Source organism: Dryobates pubescens, chromosome 32 (assembly GCF_014839835.1).
Source record: "Dryobates pubescens isolate bDryPub1 chromosome 32, bDryPub1.pri, whole genome shotgun sequence".
Classification (NCBI taxonomy): Eukaryota; Metazoa; Chordata; class Aves; order Piciformes; family Picidae; genus Dryobates; species Dryobates pubescens.
The window spans coordinates 5,591,885-5,605,128 of NC_071643.1; the positions used below are offsets into that span (position 1 = coordinate 5,591,885).

Below are 13,244 nucleotides of genomic sequence, written 5' to 3' on the forward strand. Positions count from 1 at the left end.
TAAATGACCATCTTAGCACGCTTTCATTTCTGAACTTACACATCAGATGCCATTCATGTTAGGCTTTTTTTTTATTCCCCTCTAAATAAAATAAAAATCTATGTCATCTCAAGCGATGCAGAAGGCATTTGAATGAGAGTAAGAAGTGTTGCATTACCTTTAAACTGGCATCTAATCCCTTTCAAAAGTACCTGCTGTATTAGCTCACTACCGGAGAGTTCAGTGGAAATATTTTTAACTTCTAGCATTACACCTGCAAAACCAATACTGGTCTAGAGCTTCTGAAACATCCAAACAGCAGAAGTCAGTCCCCCCAACAACAGCAATTATCTACATTTTTCTCAGCAAAAACATGAGCATACAAATCTTCCCAAACCAGCAATTTAATGCTATCGCGCTCCCGTTCGTGGGCAGTTGAACACCTGACACTGAACAGCCTTGCCCAAAGTTTCCCTGGGCTTTTCATGGGCATTATCAGCTGCAACACGACCCCAAAGTGCTGCACTTGCATTTGACAGCCCACAGAAAGCCATACATACGGCTGTGCAGCACATACACCTCTTCTGCTGACACACAGGAGGGGAAAGACAGCAACTTTTACAAGTACAATGAATCCAAGATAAGCTTTTCAAGAGCACTAATGAATAGTTACAGCACTCAAATAAATTCTACAGTTCTATTTGTGTTTCAGCCAAACCTGGATAGAATATTCTGTTCTGCAAGACAAAATGAGTACCTGCAAGCTGACCCTATGCTTAGTGATATGCAAGTCTATTTCTCTGCACTAAAGATAGCATCCCTCACAGTTCCAACGCAGAGATGCACTGCTGGGGAGAGATGCTGAAGATACAAAAAGGTGTGTGCAGTCTGCCTTTCACAATCTCTCAAGTACCTTTTGTTGAATAGTGGAGTGCTTTTGCTCCATATCTCTCTTCTCCTTTGCAGCATCTACAGCCAACTGATCCAGCTGTAAAGAGAAACAGAAAATTGGACCTTTAGATATCAAGAGAAATTTGGCTCAGTAGATTTCATAACGCTGGCAAAAAAAAAGAACACATTATGTCTAGACACTGCATGACTTCGTTTTACTTGCATAATACAATTACTTCTCTGGTCACAAAGTGTTTACCTTGAATAACCACTGAAGCCTGGTTTAAAGCACTGCACTACCAGCCTGAATTAACCTCTACCAAAGGTGCACATTTCTGGTAAGCCTTAGGAGGACTGTTTCAAAGAACAGCATGGTGCCAAGCATATGCGACTCTATACCGCATTGGTGCTCAGTCTCTGAAGAGCATGACTCATGCTTTAGCTGCTCTGGCTGGCTGGCCTTTGCAGCAGCACTGACAGCAAAAACTAGAAGGAGTAAATGCTACTGATTTTTTTTTTTCCCCCTCCACAAAGCAGGGAAGAGCTGCCTCAACCAGGCTTTTGTATCAGGTCACCAGCAGTATCTGAGAGCAAGATTCCTTGAAATCCTAAGTAGGATCATTACAACTGGTTTCAGCTTCAGAGAACAAAAATCTTGTTTTGCAAAGAGAGACTGTGACAACAGAGGGGATTTAAGTTCCCATCCTTACCAAGCCTGTGATAATAAAAGAAGACATAACCGAAGAATTGCTGTAAACAGGTCTACAGCACTACCCTATAAACTTTCTCCCTTTTAAACTCAAAGGATAAAAGAGGCAGGAAATTTAAAATACCCTGGAAGAGGGTACTTTTAGTTTCCCCCCCTTCTTTTCTTTTTTTTTTTTACAGGCTTTCATGGTTAAGTAAGAAATATGATGGAAGAGCAGATGCTGCCCCAAAGACCAGTTGGCTTGGCACTTCTGTACCACATTCGCTATGATGAACCCTTCCTTTCTTCAGCCTAGAAAACAAGGCTGTCATTAACCCCAGGCACAGCATTTCCCTGAATAACAATGCAGATGCAATACTGAACACAGCAGTACAGCCTGTAGCTTGACATCTGCAGGACAGACCTCATTCTCCAGGCTGAGGAGACCGGGATCAGTGTGCAGCATCAGTTTTCCAGCTGAAGTCAGTCATGTGGCACAGCGCACAGCATGACTCACAGCGCCTCTAACCAGCACACAAATAGGATCTCCTCCACCCACTCCCATAACCACAAGGGAGAACCCCTGCCAACTCTCCTCATTTTCCCCAGTGCTGGATACTCCTTGCTCAAAATTATGTAAATTGGAGAAGTAAGGGACAAAACCTGCATCTTACATCCTTGTGCTAGACAGACTCCGACAATAAAGAGCCATCAGATAGCTAGATACACGTGAACGTGTCCAGAGAAGGGCAACGAGGCTGGGGAGAGGCCTCGAGCACAGCCCTGTGAGGAGAGGCTGAGGGAGCTGGGTTGCTTAGCCTGGAGGAGGCTCAGAGGAGACCTCATTGCTCTCTACAACTCCCTGAAAGGTGGTTGTAGCCAGGAAGGGGTTGGTCTCTTCTCCCAGGCAACCAGCACCAGAACAAGGGGACACAGTCTCAAGCTGCACCAGGGGAAGTTTAGGCTGGAGGTGAGGAGAAAGTTCTTCCCAGAGAGAGTTGTTAGCCATTGGAAAGTGCTGCCCAGGGAGGTGGTGGAGTCACCGTCCCTGGAGGTGTTCAAGAGGGGATTGGACGTGGCATTTGGTGCCATGGTCTAGTCATGGGGTCTTGGGTGACAGGTTGGTCTCGATGATCTTTGAGGTCTCTTCCAACCTTGGTGATGCTGGATAGATCATCTGGATCCAGTTCCACGCTCTGCTACTTTTCTTCACTCTTCTGGCTGCCTGGCTGCTTCTCTGGCTCCAATGGCTGTAGCAGCCCTTTCACACCTTACAGGCATTTGTGAGCATGAATACATTAAAGACTGAATTGTCCAGAGATCATATTTGTGCAGCTATACGACTTCAAACTTATTTGTAAAGCCCCTAGAAGAGAGACTGGGCTGCCATTGTATTCAAGGACTCTGTGGCATCTAGAAACTGGGGAAACCCATTCTTTTGTGATAAAGGCAAGAACTGGTTCAAGTGCTCTTCAGGGCTTAAAAGGAACTGCATTTCTTGCCAAAACCTCAGACACAGGAATCTGCACATGGCCCCGAGAAAAATTCTTCCTCCTACCCTGCTGAATGAAAGAGAAAATGGCCCTGCTCAGATTAGGGCAATTACCCAATTTACCTTCAATACAAGCGTGTCTGGATAGACTTACCACTGGATGGGTGCCAAAAAGTTCCTAACAGCAGCTTACTCATCATTTACTTTTTTACTCTTGAGACAACATTGCATCATTCCAGTTTCCAAGCTCAGCCCAGAATTTCCCCTTTTCACCCAGGTGAGCAGCAGCACACAACTACCAAGACCTGTGGCCAACCACACAACTAAGCTATCAAAATCCCAGCCATCATACCACTACTGGGCAGGTCTTAATAACAAATAATTAAGTTTTTCAACTTAATCTTTTCACCACAGTTACTGGTAAATGTATTTTTATAAACATACACTGCTCCAAAAGGTATTCCCTTGAGAAATAAGTGACACTGAAATGGTTAGCTTTTTGAATAGTCATCTCAGAATGGAAACTCAAGTAAGTTTTCTTTTTAAGCTCATCCCACATTTCACATGAGAAGGGGGCCAAATGCCATCAATCCCATGCAAGAGCTTGTATTACACTTCTGTGCCATTCAAGATTTCCTGGTGATGATGTGATTCACAAGTAATCCTACTCTGGCCCAAAACACCCAAAAGCAAAACTGCACAATCCCATTCCATCATGTAAGCCAGCCACTGTGAAAATGCAAAACAAAAGAAATGAAGAAAATCACAACCACACTATTGAATTTCAATTTTAATACTTCAGGTGCCATTCAGTCTTGTAGTGTTGACTTGCTGGAGTGTGTCCAGAGAAGGGCAGCAAAGTTGGTGAGGGGTTTGGAACACAAGCCCTGTGAGGAGAGGCTGAGGGAGCTAGGGTTGCTTAGCCTGAAGAAGAGAAGGCTCAGGGGTGACCTTATTGCTCTGTACAGCTACGTGAAGGGAGGTTGTAGACAAGTAGAGGTTGGTCTCTTCTCCCAGGCAAGCAGCACCAGAACAAGAGGACACAGTCTCAGGCTGCACCAGAGGAGGTTTAGGCTGGAGGTTAGGAAGAAATTCTTCACAGAGAGAGTGATTGCCCATTGGAATGGGCTGCCCAGGGAGGTCATGGAGTTACCATCACTGGAGGTGTTCAGGAGGAGACTTGATAGGGTGCTTGGTTGCATGGTTTAGTTGATTAGGTGGTGTTGGATGATAAGTTAGACTCAATGATCTTGAAGGTCTCTTCCAACCTGGTATTTCTATTCTATATGCAAAGTTCCCCTTGGAATGAACTCTCAACCAACAGAAAGAACCTGACAGCATTTTCAGAAAAATCCAGCAAGTCTGTGGTTTGTGTCACAACATCTCTGACCTGCTAAAGGCAGAAGCTTCAGCCAACACAAGCTGCAAAGCCATTAACTGTTCAACTCTCATGAGCTATTTATAAGCTGCTCCTGTCACAAAAAAAAAATCCATCACTTAAATGTCAGGGTCTGTCACAAAAGAATCATTTAGCAAGCTGCACAACTTGAGTCTATCTTTGCTCCAATTGGAATATATTTTAAGCATTCCCAGCTTTGGATTTTCTGAATCTGACTCCTCCAGCTGCTACGATACCAGCACCAAAATGAATGCTACACAATGCTCTTCACCAGGTCAAGCAAAAGGATGACCAGTTATTTAAAACTGACCTTGTGCTCAATGAAATGGAAACATTAAAGCCTAGCTGGCAGCATAAAACATTACCAGCTCCACAGGCTTTGTCTTCATTGCCCATGCTGTCTTCTGCAGAGGTACCGGACACACACGTTCTATACTATCCAAAACTACAGTTCAACAACTGCAACCCCAAAATGGAAGGATGTGATAGAATAAAAGGTACAACTAAAGACAGCCATGTGCACCTAAACCCTGCAAGTGCTGCTATTCCACCAAACACAGAGGACTGGATCTGTGCTGTCATCTCTCTCCCTGATGGCAGTGCCAGCTCAAGTAGCTTTGCTTCTGTTCTCCACTCATCATGTGCACTATCACCCATGTGCATACACAAGCACACACCTCCCTGGTGTGTGTTTGTACAAGTAATTACAACCCACAGGAACCTCACTGGGGCCTAGTGTAGCAGAAACAGAATTTTGTCACTTTGATTGCTGGAGTCATTTTCTGCACTGCCAAATCCGCTTCAGTGCACTGACACAGAAGCAGGTGGAGGAGCAGAGAGCACAACAGTGCTGTGGCAAGAATAACCAGTTCACAACAATGTCATTTCTTAGGATGTTCAGTGACACATCTACTTGAGATGAACAAAACCAACTGTTTCCTGTCATTCACTGGCTTTTCTGTCTGGATACACAGAATTTGGGTTGGCTTTTCTTTGTGAAGCATACTGGGAAGTGACAACAAATGGGTTTGCATCAATGCAGCTGCTGCAAATACTCAGGGGGGGCAGAGGGGGAATAAGTAAAACATGAAGTGTTGTACAAGTATTCCCAGGCCTGTTCAACTTGCACTGAAAACAAGTCAAGACACTTCTGAATCTCCTTACAGAACCACAGACAGGTATTCAGTTGAGTATTTTACATTCACCTATTTTTTGTAGCATTTCAGTGCCTCCTGTGTGCAGTTGCTGGTGGTGCATCTAACCTTCCCACAAGGCACTTCAGGAACAGACAGCTTTCAGTTCCTAACTGTTTTGATTCCCACCACTTACAGTGGTCTGCTTGGATCACAGCAGAGTTCCCTTTCTGTTGAATAAATCTATGGTGCACCTGGTCTGTAGGCATGTTAGCAGGTGCTCATCCATTCCAGCATATAGTTATGGATTTTGAAGTCTTGGAAGTCATTTCTTACCTGTGCACCAAGGTCTTTCATGTAGGGTTCAAGTTCACTAAAAAGATCATAGCCTTGATGGAAAAATGCCAGGTGGGCATACATGAATGATAACATCTAAAGGGGAAAAGAAAAAGGGGTAACTATTTATCAGGTATCACAAACATGACTTAAATAATTCCCTGGGGCAAACTTAAAATACAATTCCAGGGTCACTTTCTGCTCTCTTGTGTCCTGGCAATTCTATCTACATCAACATCTCAGATAGTCTCCAATGCTGTAAATAAATGTGCAAGGTAGAGGCAGCAAAGAAACAAACCAAACCCCCCCCAAAATTAGTTCATAGGATTAAGCTCTAAAACAAAACCAATCTGCTGAAGGGCAGAAAATTACTTCTAATTCATGTCACCTGAAGCTTTTGTCATCTCCTGTTTAAATAGGACATGTGAAATAAAGAGGGGTTAGAGAATATTCACTAATGATCCAAAGCCATAACCTTCAGGAACACAGCCAAGAAGACTGTCATAAAAAAAAAAGGGAACAAGTTGGGAAGATGAAGGATGGCAAGCAGCTATAAAGCTGTGATCCAACTAAAGTTTTTTAGGTTTAAAGGAATTAAGGAAATTATGGGAGTGCATATTGAGAGCTGGGAAAGAAAAACACCATTTAATTTGTCAGTCTCTGCCTTGGTAAACTACACAGAGATGGCATGAAGCAGAGAACTAGCATGCAGATATATCTGCACATTAATTTAGCAGACATCATACTAAAGCATATATTATGTTTGCTATTAAAACATGCTGTTTAAAATGTAGATAGCATGTGGTAAAATGTAGATAGCAATGTGCTGGGTTCTGCACATTGGCCACAGCAACCCCATGCAGAGCTACAGGCTGGGGTCAGAGTGGCTGAGAGCAGCCAGGCAGAGAGGGACCTGGGGGTGCTGGTCGATGGTAGACTGAACATGAGCCTGCAGTGTGCCCAGGCAGCCAAGAGGGTCAATGGCTTCCTGGCCTGCATCAGGAACAGTGTGGCCAGCAGGAGCAGGGAGGTCATTCTGCCCCTGTACACTGCACTGGTTAGGCCGCACCTCGAGTACTGTGTCCAGTTCTGGGCCCCTCAGTTTAGGAAGGAGGTTGACTTGCTGGAACAAGTCCAGAGAAGAGCAACAAAGTTGGTGAGGGGTTTGGAACACAGCCCTGTGAGGAGAGGCTGAGGGAGCTGGGGTTGCTTAGCCTGGAGAAGAGGAGGCTCAGGGGTGACCCTATTACTCTCTACAACTACCTGAAGGGAGGTTGTAGACAGACGGATGTTGGTCTCTTCTCCCAGGCAGCCAGTACCAGAACAAGAGGACACAGTCTCAGGCTGCGCCAGGGGAGGTTTAGGCTGGATGTTAGGAAAAAGTTCTACAGAGAGAGTGATTGCACATTGGAATGGGCTGCCTGGGGGGGGTGGTGGAGTCGCCATCATTGGAGGTGTTCAGGAGGAGACTTGCTGGGGTGCTTGGTGCCGTGGGTTAGTTGTTTGGGTGGTGTTGGATTGGTTGATGGGTTGGACGCCATGATCTTGAAGGTCTCTTCCAACCTGGTTTATTCTATTCTATGTAAGAGAAGGCTGAATCCATCTCATAATGGATTACCAGTACTTACTGTTTATGAATGAATACTGCAGACCCAAAGTGCAGAATACCTGGCAGACAAAGCTTGATTTCACCCATTAAACACACACACCCAAGAGTTAGCATCTTCAAGTGTTCAAATCTGAACCAAAAGGATTGCACAAACAATTAAGGAGCAAGTCCTTAGGTGCAGTTACAGTAAAGGTCAAACTGGGTGTCGCTTAAGTGCCAAAATGTAGTAATCCTTGTTTGCTGGGCAGAAGTACCCATTCTCAATGCACTGCTTTGCAATCACATTGCTAATTTCAGATGGATTTAACTATCAGCCATGCAGAACACACAACAGAGCTTACCGATTTCAGGATTTCTGCTCTCCTTTTAGACTGAAGAACATTGATCTAGGGGAAAAAAAGGCAGCACAAAACAAGCAACTTAGTGGTTGTTTTTCCTACTTGCACCTTCTCCCCACACAAGCAAACTCCCAGTTACTTCCCCAAAGTACCCAACTTAGAATATTGGAAGAGCAGAAGCCAATCACACAAAGCACTTGTACAAGAAGATGCCTGCTAGTTTTGTCACACCATTGAAGTGATGCAGTGGAGGAGGCCAGGGACAAGCAGAGTCCCTCAGGGATCAGAACTCAAAGCAGCCAGACAGAGAACTCAACCTCTCAACACTCCATAGGAGATCTGCACTACACAGCAGAAGAGCAGCTGTGTTCTTGCTTGCCCCTATAGTACAACACCAAACTTGGAGGCTTCCAGACAAGCAGGATTTGTTAAACGAAACACAAAGCAATCATCTGAAATCGGATCAGCAGCCAACATCCTAGTTCAGAATTACTCAGTGAATTCATCATTCCTAGGCTTCAGTCATTATTTCAAAGATATGTGGAACTACAGCATACCCAACTCATTGAATACATTAAGTATCAGGCAAATATTCCTTTTTCCAAATGAATGCCCAAGTTGAACATTAAACTGTGTCTTCACATCAACCACAGCGAACAGCAAAGCATTAAGCAGCAAGAATGTGTCGAGGAAATTAACTTTGCACAGATTTCACGACAACAAAGCACTTGCCAAGTTATTCCTCCTTTGCTGAAGCTCCACAGCTTCTGAGAAGCTCACAGTAACAGCTTCTCAAGGCCAGATCTCCAGCTGTAAATACTGGATTGTTTCTGAGAGGCAACTCTTCTTGCAGCACTTACCTGAAGAACGTAATCCAGAGCTATGTGTCGGAAGCATTTCCGGGTTGCAGTCAAAATATTGGTTGCTTCCTCTACTTCATGTTGCTTATTCCTTTGAACTTGGGCATTTTTGACTAGAGCATTCTCTTTTTCTTCACTAACTTTTTCAAACTGTTTCTTTGCATCTTTGAATTTCCTAATATCTCTGAAGACAAAAGGTGAGGAGGATTAACAAACGAGTTCCAAACTATGGAAAGATACGTTTTGAGTCACACTAAGCAGGATGTGCTCCCGACTGATACTGCTAGCTTTTGTTTTCATGCTCCCCAAACAATGCTTGGATCAAATGGAAATCAGAAGAAGTATAGAAGAAGCTTCTCTGTCTCCCTCTTCTAAGGAAAGGTTAAAAATTGCAATTCAAATAACCATAGAATCATGGAGCGGTTTGGGTTGGAAGGGACTTCCAAAGGTCACCTAGTCCAACTCCCCACTGCAGGCAGCAGGGATATCCTCATCAAGATCAGGCTGCCCAGAGCTCTGTCAAGCCTCACCTTGAGTATCTCCAGGGAGGGGGCCCCAACCACCTCCCTGGGCAACCTGTTCCAGCGTTCCACTATCATCACAGTGCAGAACTTCTTCCTAACACCCAATCTCAATCTACTCTTCTCTAGTTTGAAGCCATTGCCCTTGGTCCTATCACTGCAGTCTCTCTCCAGCCTTCTTGTAGCCTCCTTCAAGTACTGGAAGGCTGCTATTAGGTCTCCCCAGAGCCTCCTCTTCTCCAGGCTGAACACCCCCAGCTCCCTCAGCCTGTCCCTGTAGCAGAGGTGTTCCAAGCCCCTGATCATGCTTAATGGGGAAAAGCTTTGGTAAGCACTTCTTTCCCCACTATTCTTAGACAGTGGCAGCATGTAATTCAGATCAGTAATTCCTGCTATTTCAGCTCTTTTTTTGGAGCTGGATCTAAAGCCTCACTGATTTGGGGCAATTTTTTCAAGCTTTAACACAGACTCCTCCTCCTCCACAAAGGTGTTTCACCAACCCACTGTGACCAGATGTTTTTAAAACCTATTTTACCCATAATTTTCCTCATTGCAAGTGCAAGTTAACTTACTCTTTCACAAAAGTCTGAAGCTGTGCTTTAATTGATCTTTGGGTCTGGTCAAAGAGGATCTGAAAGAAAAGCATTATTCTGTAGATCAGTAACTTGGGCATAGTCATAACTTTTCATTTCAGACATACACATCAGGCAGAAACAGATAAGAGCTATTCTTAAACCAGTGTGTGCCTGATATCAAAGCAGTAAACCTGCCAAAGGAGTTCTGGAAAACATTTTAAAAAGCAAGAATAAAATCAGGAACAGTAACAAGAACATAACAACTTTTGCTGGTCTCTTCTTAAAGACTGTAGTGTTAATGAGAGGCAACAGCTCCTGGTATCGTCATCTCTCACCCTGAGGACATAAAACATGCCCACTTGCACAGAGTGTTTGTTATGCCTATTAAAACAGGTCAAGATATTACTGGCCAAACAGCTTTGAAAAGAGCCTTTATTGTTCTTACAGACATAGAATAAACAGGTTGGAAGAGACCTTCAAGATCATCGTGTCCAACCTATCAACCAATCCAACACCACCTAAACAACTAACCCATGGCACCAAGCACCCCATCAAGTCTCCTCCTGAACACCTCCAGTGATGGCGACTCCACCACCTCCCTGGGCAGCCCATTCCAATGGGCAATCACTCTCCCTGTACAGAACTCCTTCCTAACATCCAGCCTGAACCTCCCCTGGTGCAGCTTGGCTGTCCTGTGTCAAATTGTACAATTGTACCAAAGCTCTGCAAACAACAATAGTGTAGAACAGTAACTGCAGCAAGCAGCTAGGTCAGATGTGTTAAAGAGCATACCATATAGCAAAGGCATGGTTAAGAGGGTAACCAAGAGCAAGAAGTGGGATGAAAAGTGTAAACTTGGGACAGCCAACTGGATTCATCTGCCCAGTCTGATCTGCAGAATCACTGACATGAAAGTAACTCTCTTCCACTACTGCTGCTTTCAACCTTGGCACTAACTTCTCTCTATTCAAGTATCACTGTCCCTCCTCTTCACTGCATCAGGTGTAAATATACACACCTCCTAATGGAAAGGAAATCCAGCCCTAGAGTATTAACCTCCTTCTCTTGGGTTTCCTTCCCTCCTCACAGCCTGCATTTTCAAGGAAATGCCTAACATGAGAGTTTTTGGAAGCCAAGTTAATGCTAACTAACTTAATTCCAGCTGAAGCTGTTTGAACTGCATTCTCTATTACATTTATTTTCTTTTAATACCACCAGGAGTTTAAGTGCTGCATATTTTCAGCACTTGGGAGACATCTCAATTGCTTTCAAGCAATTTGCTGGAAAATTGAAGAAAAGCAGCAGGGGCCAAGTGAAGGGGAAGAAAACAGAAGAACAAACACATCCCTTGGGCTTTCAGGATACAAGATTAAAATCTTTAGGGGAGGGGGGAAAGAAAAAGAAGGTTTCAATCCAGACAAAATTGAAGTCTGCTATGCTAAAAATCACTATTAGTCTTAAATCCTAGCATTTTCCCCTCCTTCCACTCTTGTCTAAAGCTATCACACTTCCCAAAAGATAATTACACACAAACCTGAAGTGCTTCATTTTGCACTTTATAAAGGATGGAGAAAAAGGAGAAGGTGTGAGAAAGTAATTATTATTTCAGTCTAGCAAAGAAATATGCTCACTGTTTGCCACTACTGCCCAGCAGTTTGATGGAGAAAAGATTAAACAACCCAGTATTTACTCTGGTGTACTGCACTGGGTTTTAGCCAAGCTTCAGAATCTCAAACAAAAGCCAAAGTGAGATAAAAAAAGCCAAAGTGAGATAAAGATCTGCAGAAAAGGGGATGCTTATAAATGCTTCATAAACTAAACAAATATTTCCAGTATGAGAGGATTGAGTGCTACTTAAACCATGCTACTATCAGCATGAAAAGCTTCAGCATTCTCCAGTTCTCAAATATAACTGGAGGTAAGCTGCCATGGCAAGTTGCAGCTAGAAACACTTACATTGTGATAATTGATCATCTCCTGTAAGGTGTCAGAGAACTTTGTCAAGCTGGTCTGTAAAGAGAGAAGAACAAAATGGGTTAAGGCAAGCCCTACCAAACACACAGCATGGAAGCAGCATTTCAGAGGTTCACAGCATTTCAGTAAAGAACCTAAAACCTGATTTCCCTTGGCATGATTATTAAAACTATGAGGCTAGGAGGACAGCAGGAGGGCAATATGAAGTAAATTGAAGTTACAAGCAACAAAAACATTACTGCTACCCAGCTATACATAAGGAACCAAACTGAAGCAGAAGTAGGAAAAATTAAGTTGACTGAATCATGGAAATAATGTAACAGACTTAAAAGATTTACTATTACACTACTTAATATTTAATACTCTAACTCCAAACACCCTTCAAGCAGCCATCAGCACACACTTAGTGTAGAAACTACTGCCTCTGTTTAGCAGCACTGACATCAATCTGCAGGATCAATGGCTCAATTACAGTTAAAAAGCAACCATCCCTACTATGTTTGGATAGCTGCTTATTGCCTCCACAGCAAGTGTAACAGAACCAAATCATGTTTTAGCAGTTGGCCATCACACTACACTTCCAGCATGTAAATTGCTAGAGAACAACAGTTTCAGCTGCCCACAGACTATACTGAAGCTCACAGGCATCATCTAGTTCAGCTAGCGTGTGGAGATGCATAACTGCAATTGATGTTCAACCACACACCACAGTAAATACAGATGATACACACAGGGATGTGCACATCCTTACCTGGATATTACACTATTTCATACCCCACTGCAAAGTAACATAGCCAGGAAATATTAGGTGCTCCAAATTTGCCTAACATCAGTCTGAGGTTACTCTAAAGTGGGCTCTCTACCTTAATGAAAACCACAATGATTTACATTACTCTGTGTCAGAGAGTGTCCAAGAGATAAGCTGAAGGAAGGTAGCTGCAGAGAACTGATTCTTAAGATCTCATGACTAGAATCCCCTTATTTAACAAAGTAAATAAGCTCACAGCTTCAACCTGACTTTCTCCTTTCCTGCCAAGAACAATTCCCAGCACGATACATATGTTCTGGACTTTGGAAAACTTTCTTTGCAAGTTAAAGCTGAAACTAAACAGCACAGACACTGCACCACAGTCAAAAAAAGCACACTCTGAAGACATCTCAAATAAGAAGGAGAAAAAAAAGGCAAATAGCAGCATAAACTTCTGCTTCTCTTGCCAACTGTTACATTTTACCCTTTGAAGTTATGCTTTTCTCCTTCCATTTTCACCTCTTAAGAAACTTACCTCAACCAATGCATCTTTACAGGAATACTGTGCAAGGTCTCGAATGCCATTCATGAACTGCTTGTTGGCTGTGCAGAATGCCTTCCCAGTATCAATCATGGCAATACAAAGCTTCACCAGCTAAAAAAACAGGGGGTGGAGAAAGAGACAAAGTGGAAGTTGTTTT

General features: G+C 43.4%; 1 protein-coding gene across 1 annotated transcript in view; it reads right to left on the reverse strand.

The window, feature by feature from the left end:
• ACAP2 (ArfGAP with coiled-coil, ankyrin repeat and PH domains 2) overlaps positions 1–13,244 on the reverse strand; it is a 62,906-nt gene that overhangs the window by 29,426 nt on the left and 20,236 nt on the right. The window contains exons 3-9 of the mRNA XM_009908736.2: positions 13,079–13,198; positions 11,778–11,831; positions 9,819–9,877; positions 8,726–8,909; positions 7,869–7,913; positions 5,919–6,014; positions 893–967 (exon numbers count right to left, since the gene is read on the reverse strand). Coding sequence (XP_009907038.1) covers positions 893–967; positions 5,919–6,014; positions 7,869–7,913; positions 8,726–8,909; positions 9,819–9,877; positions 11,778–11,831; positions 13,079–13,198 — 633 coding nt within the window. The remainder of the gene's footprint in view (positions 1–892; positions 968–5,918; positions 6,015–7,868; positions 7,914–8,725; positions 8,910–9,818; positions 9,878–11,777; positions 11,832–13,078; positions 13,199–13,244) is intronic.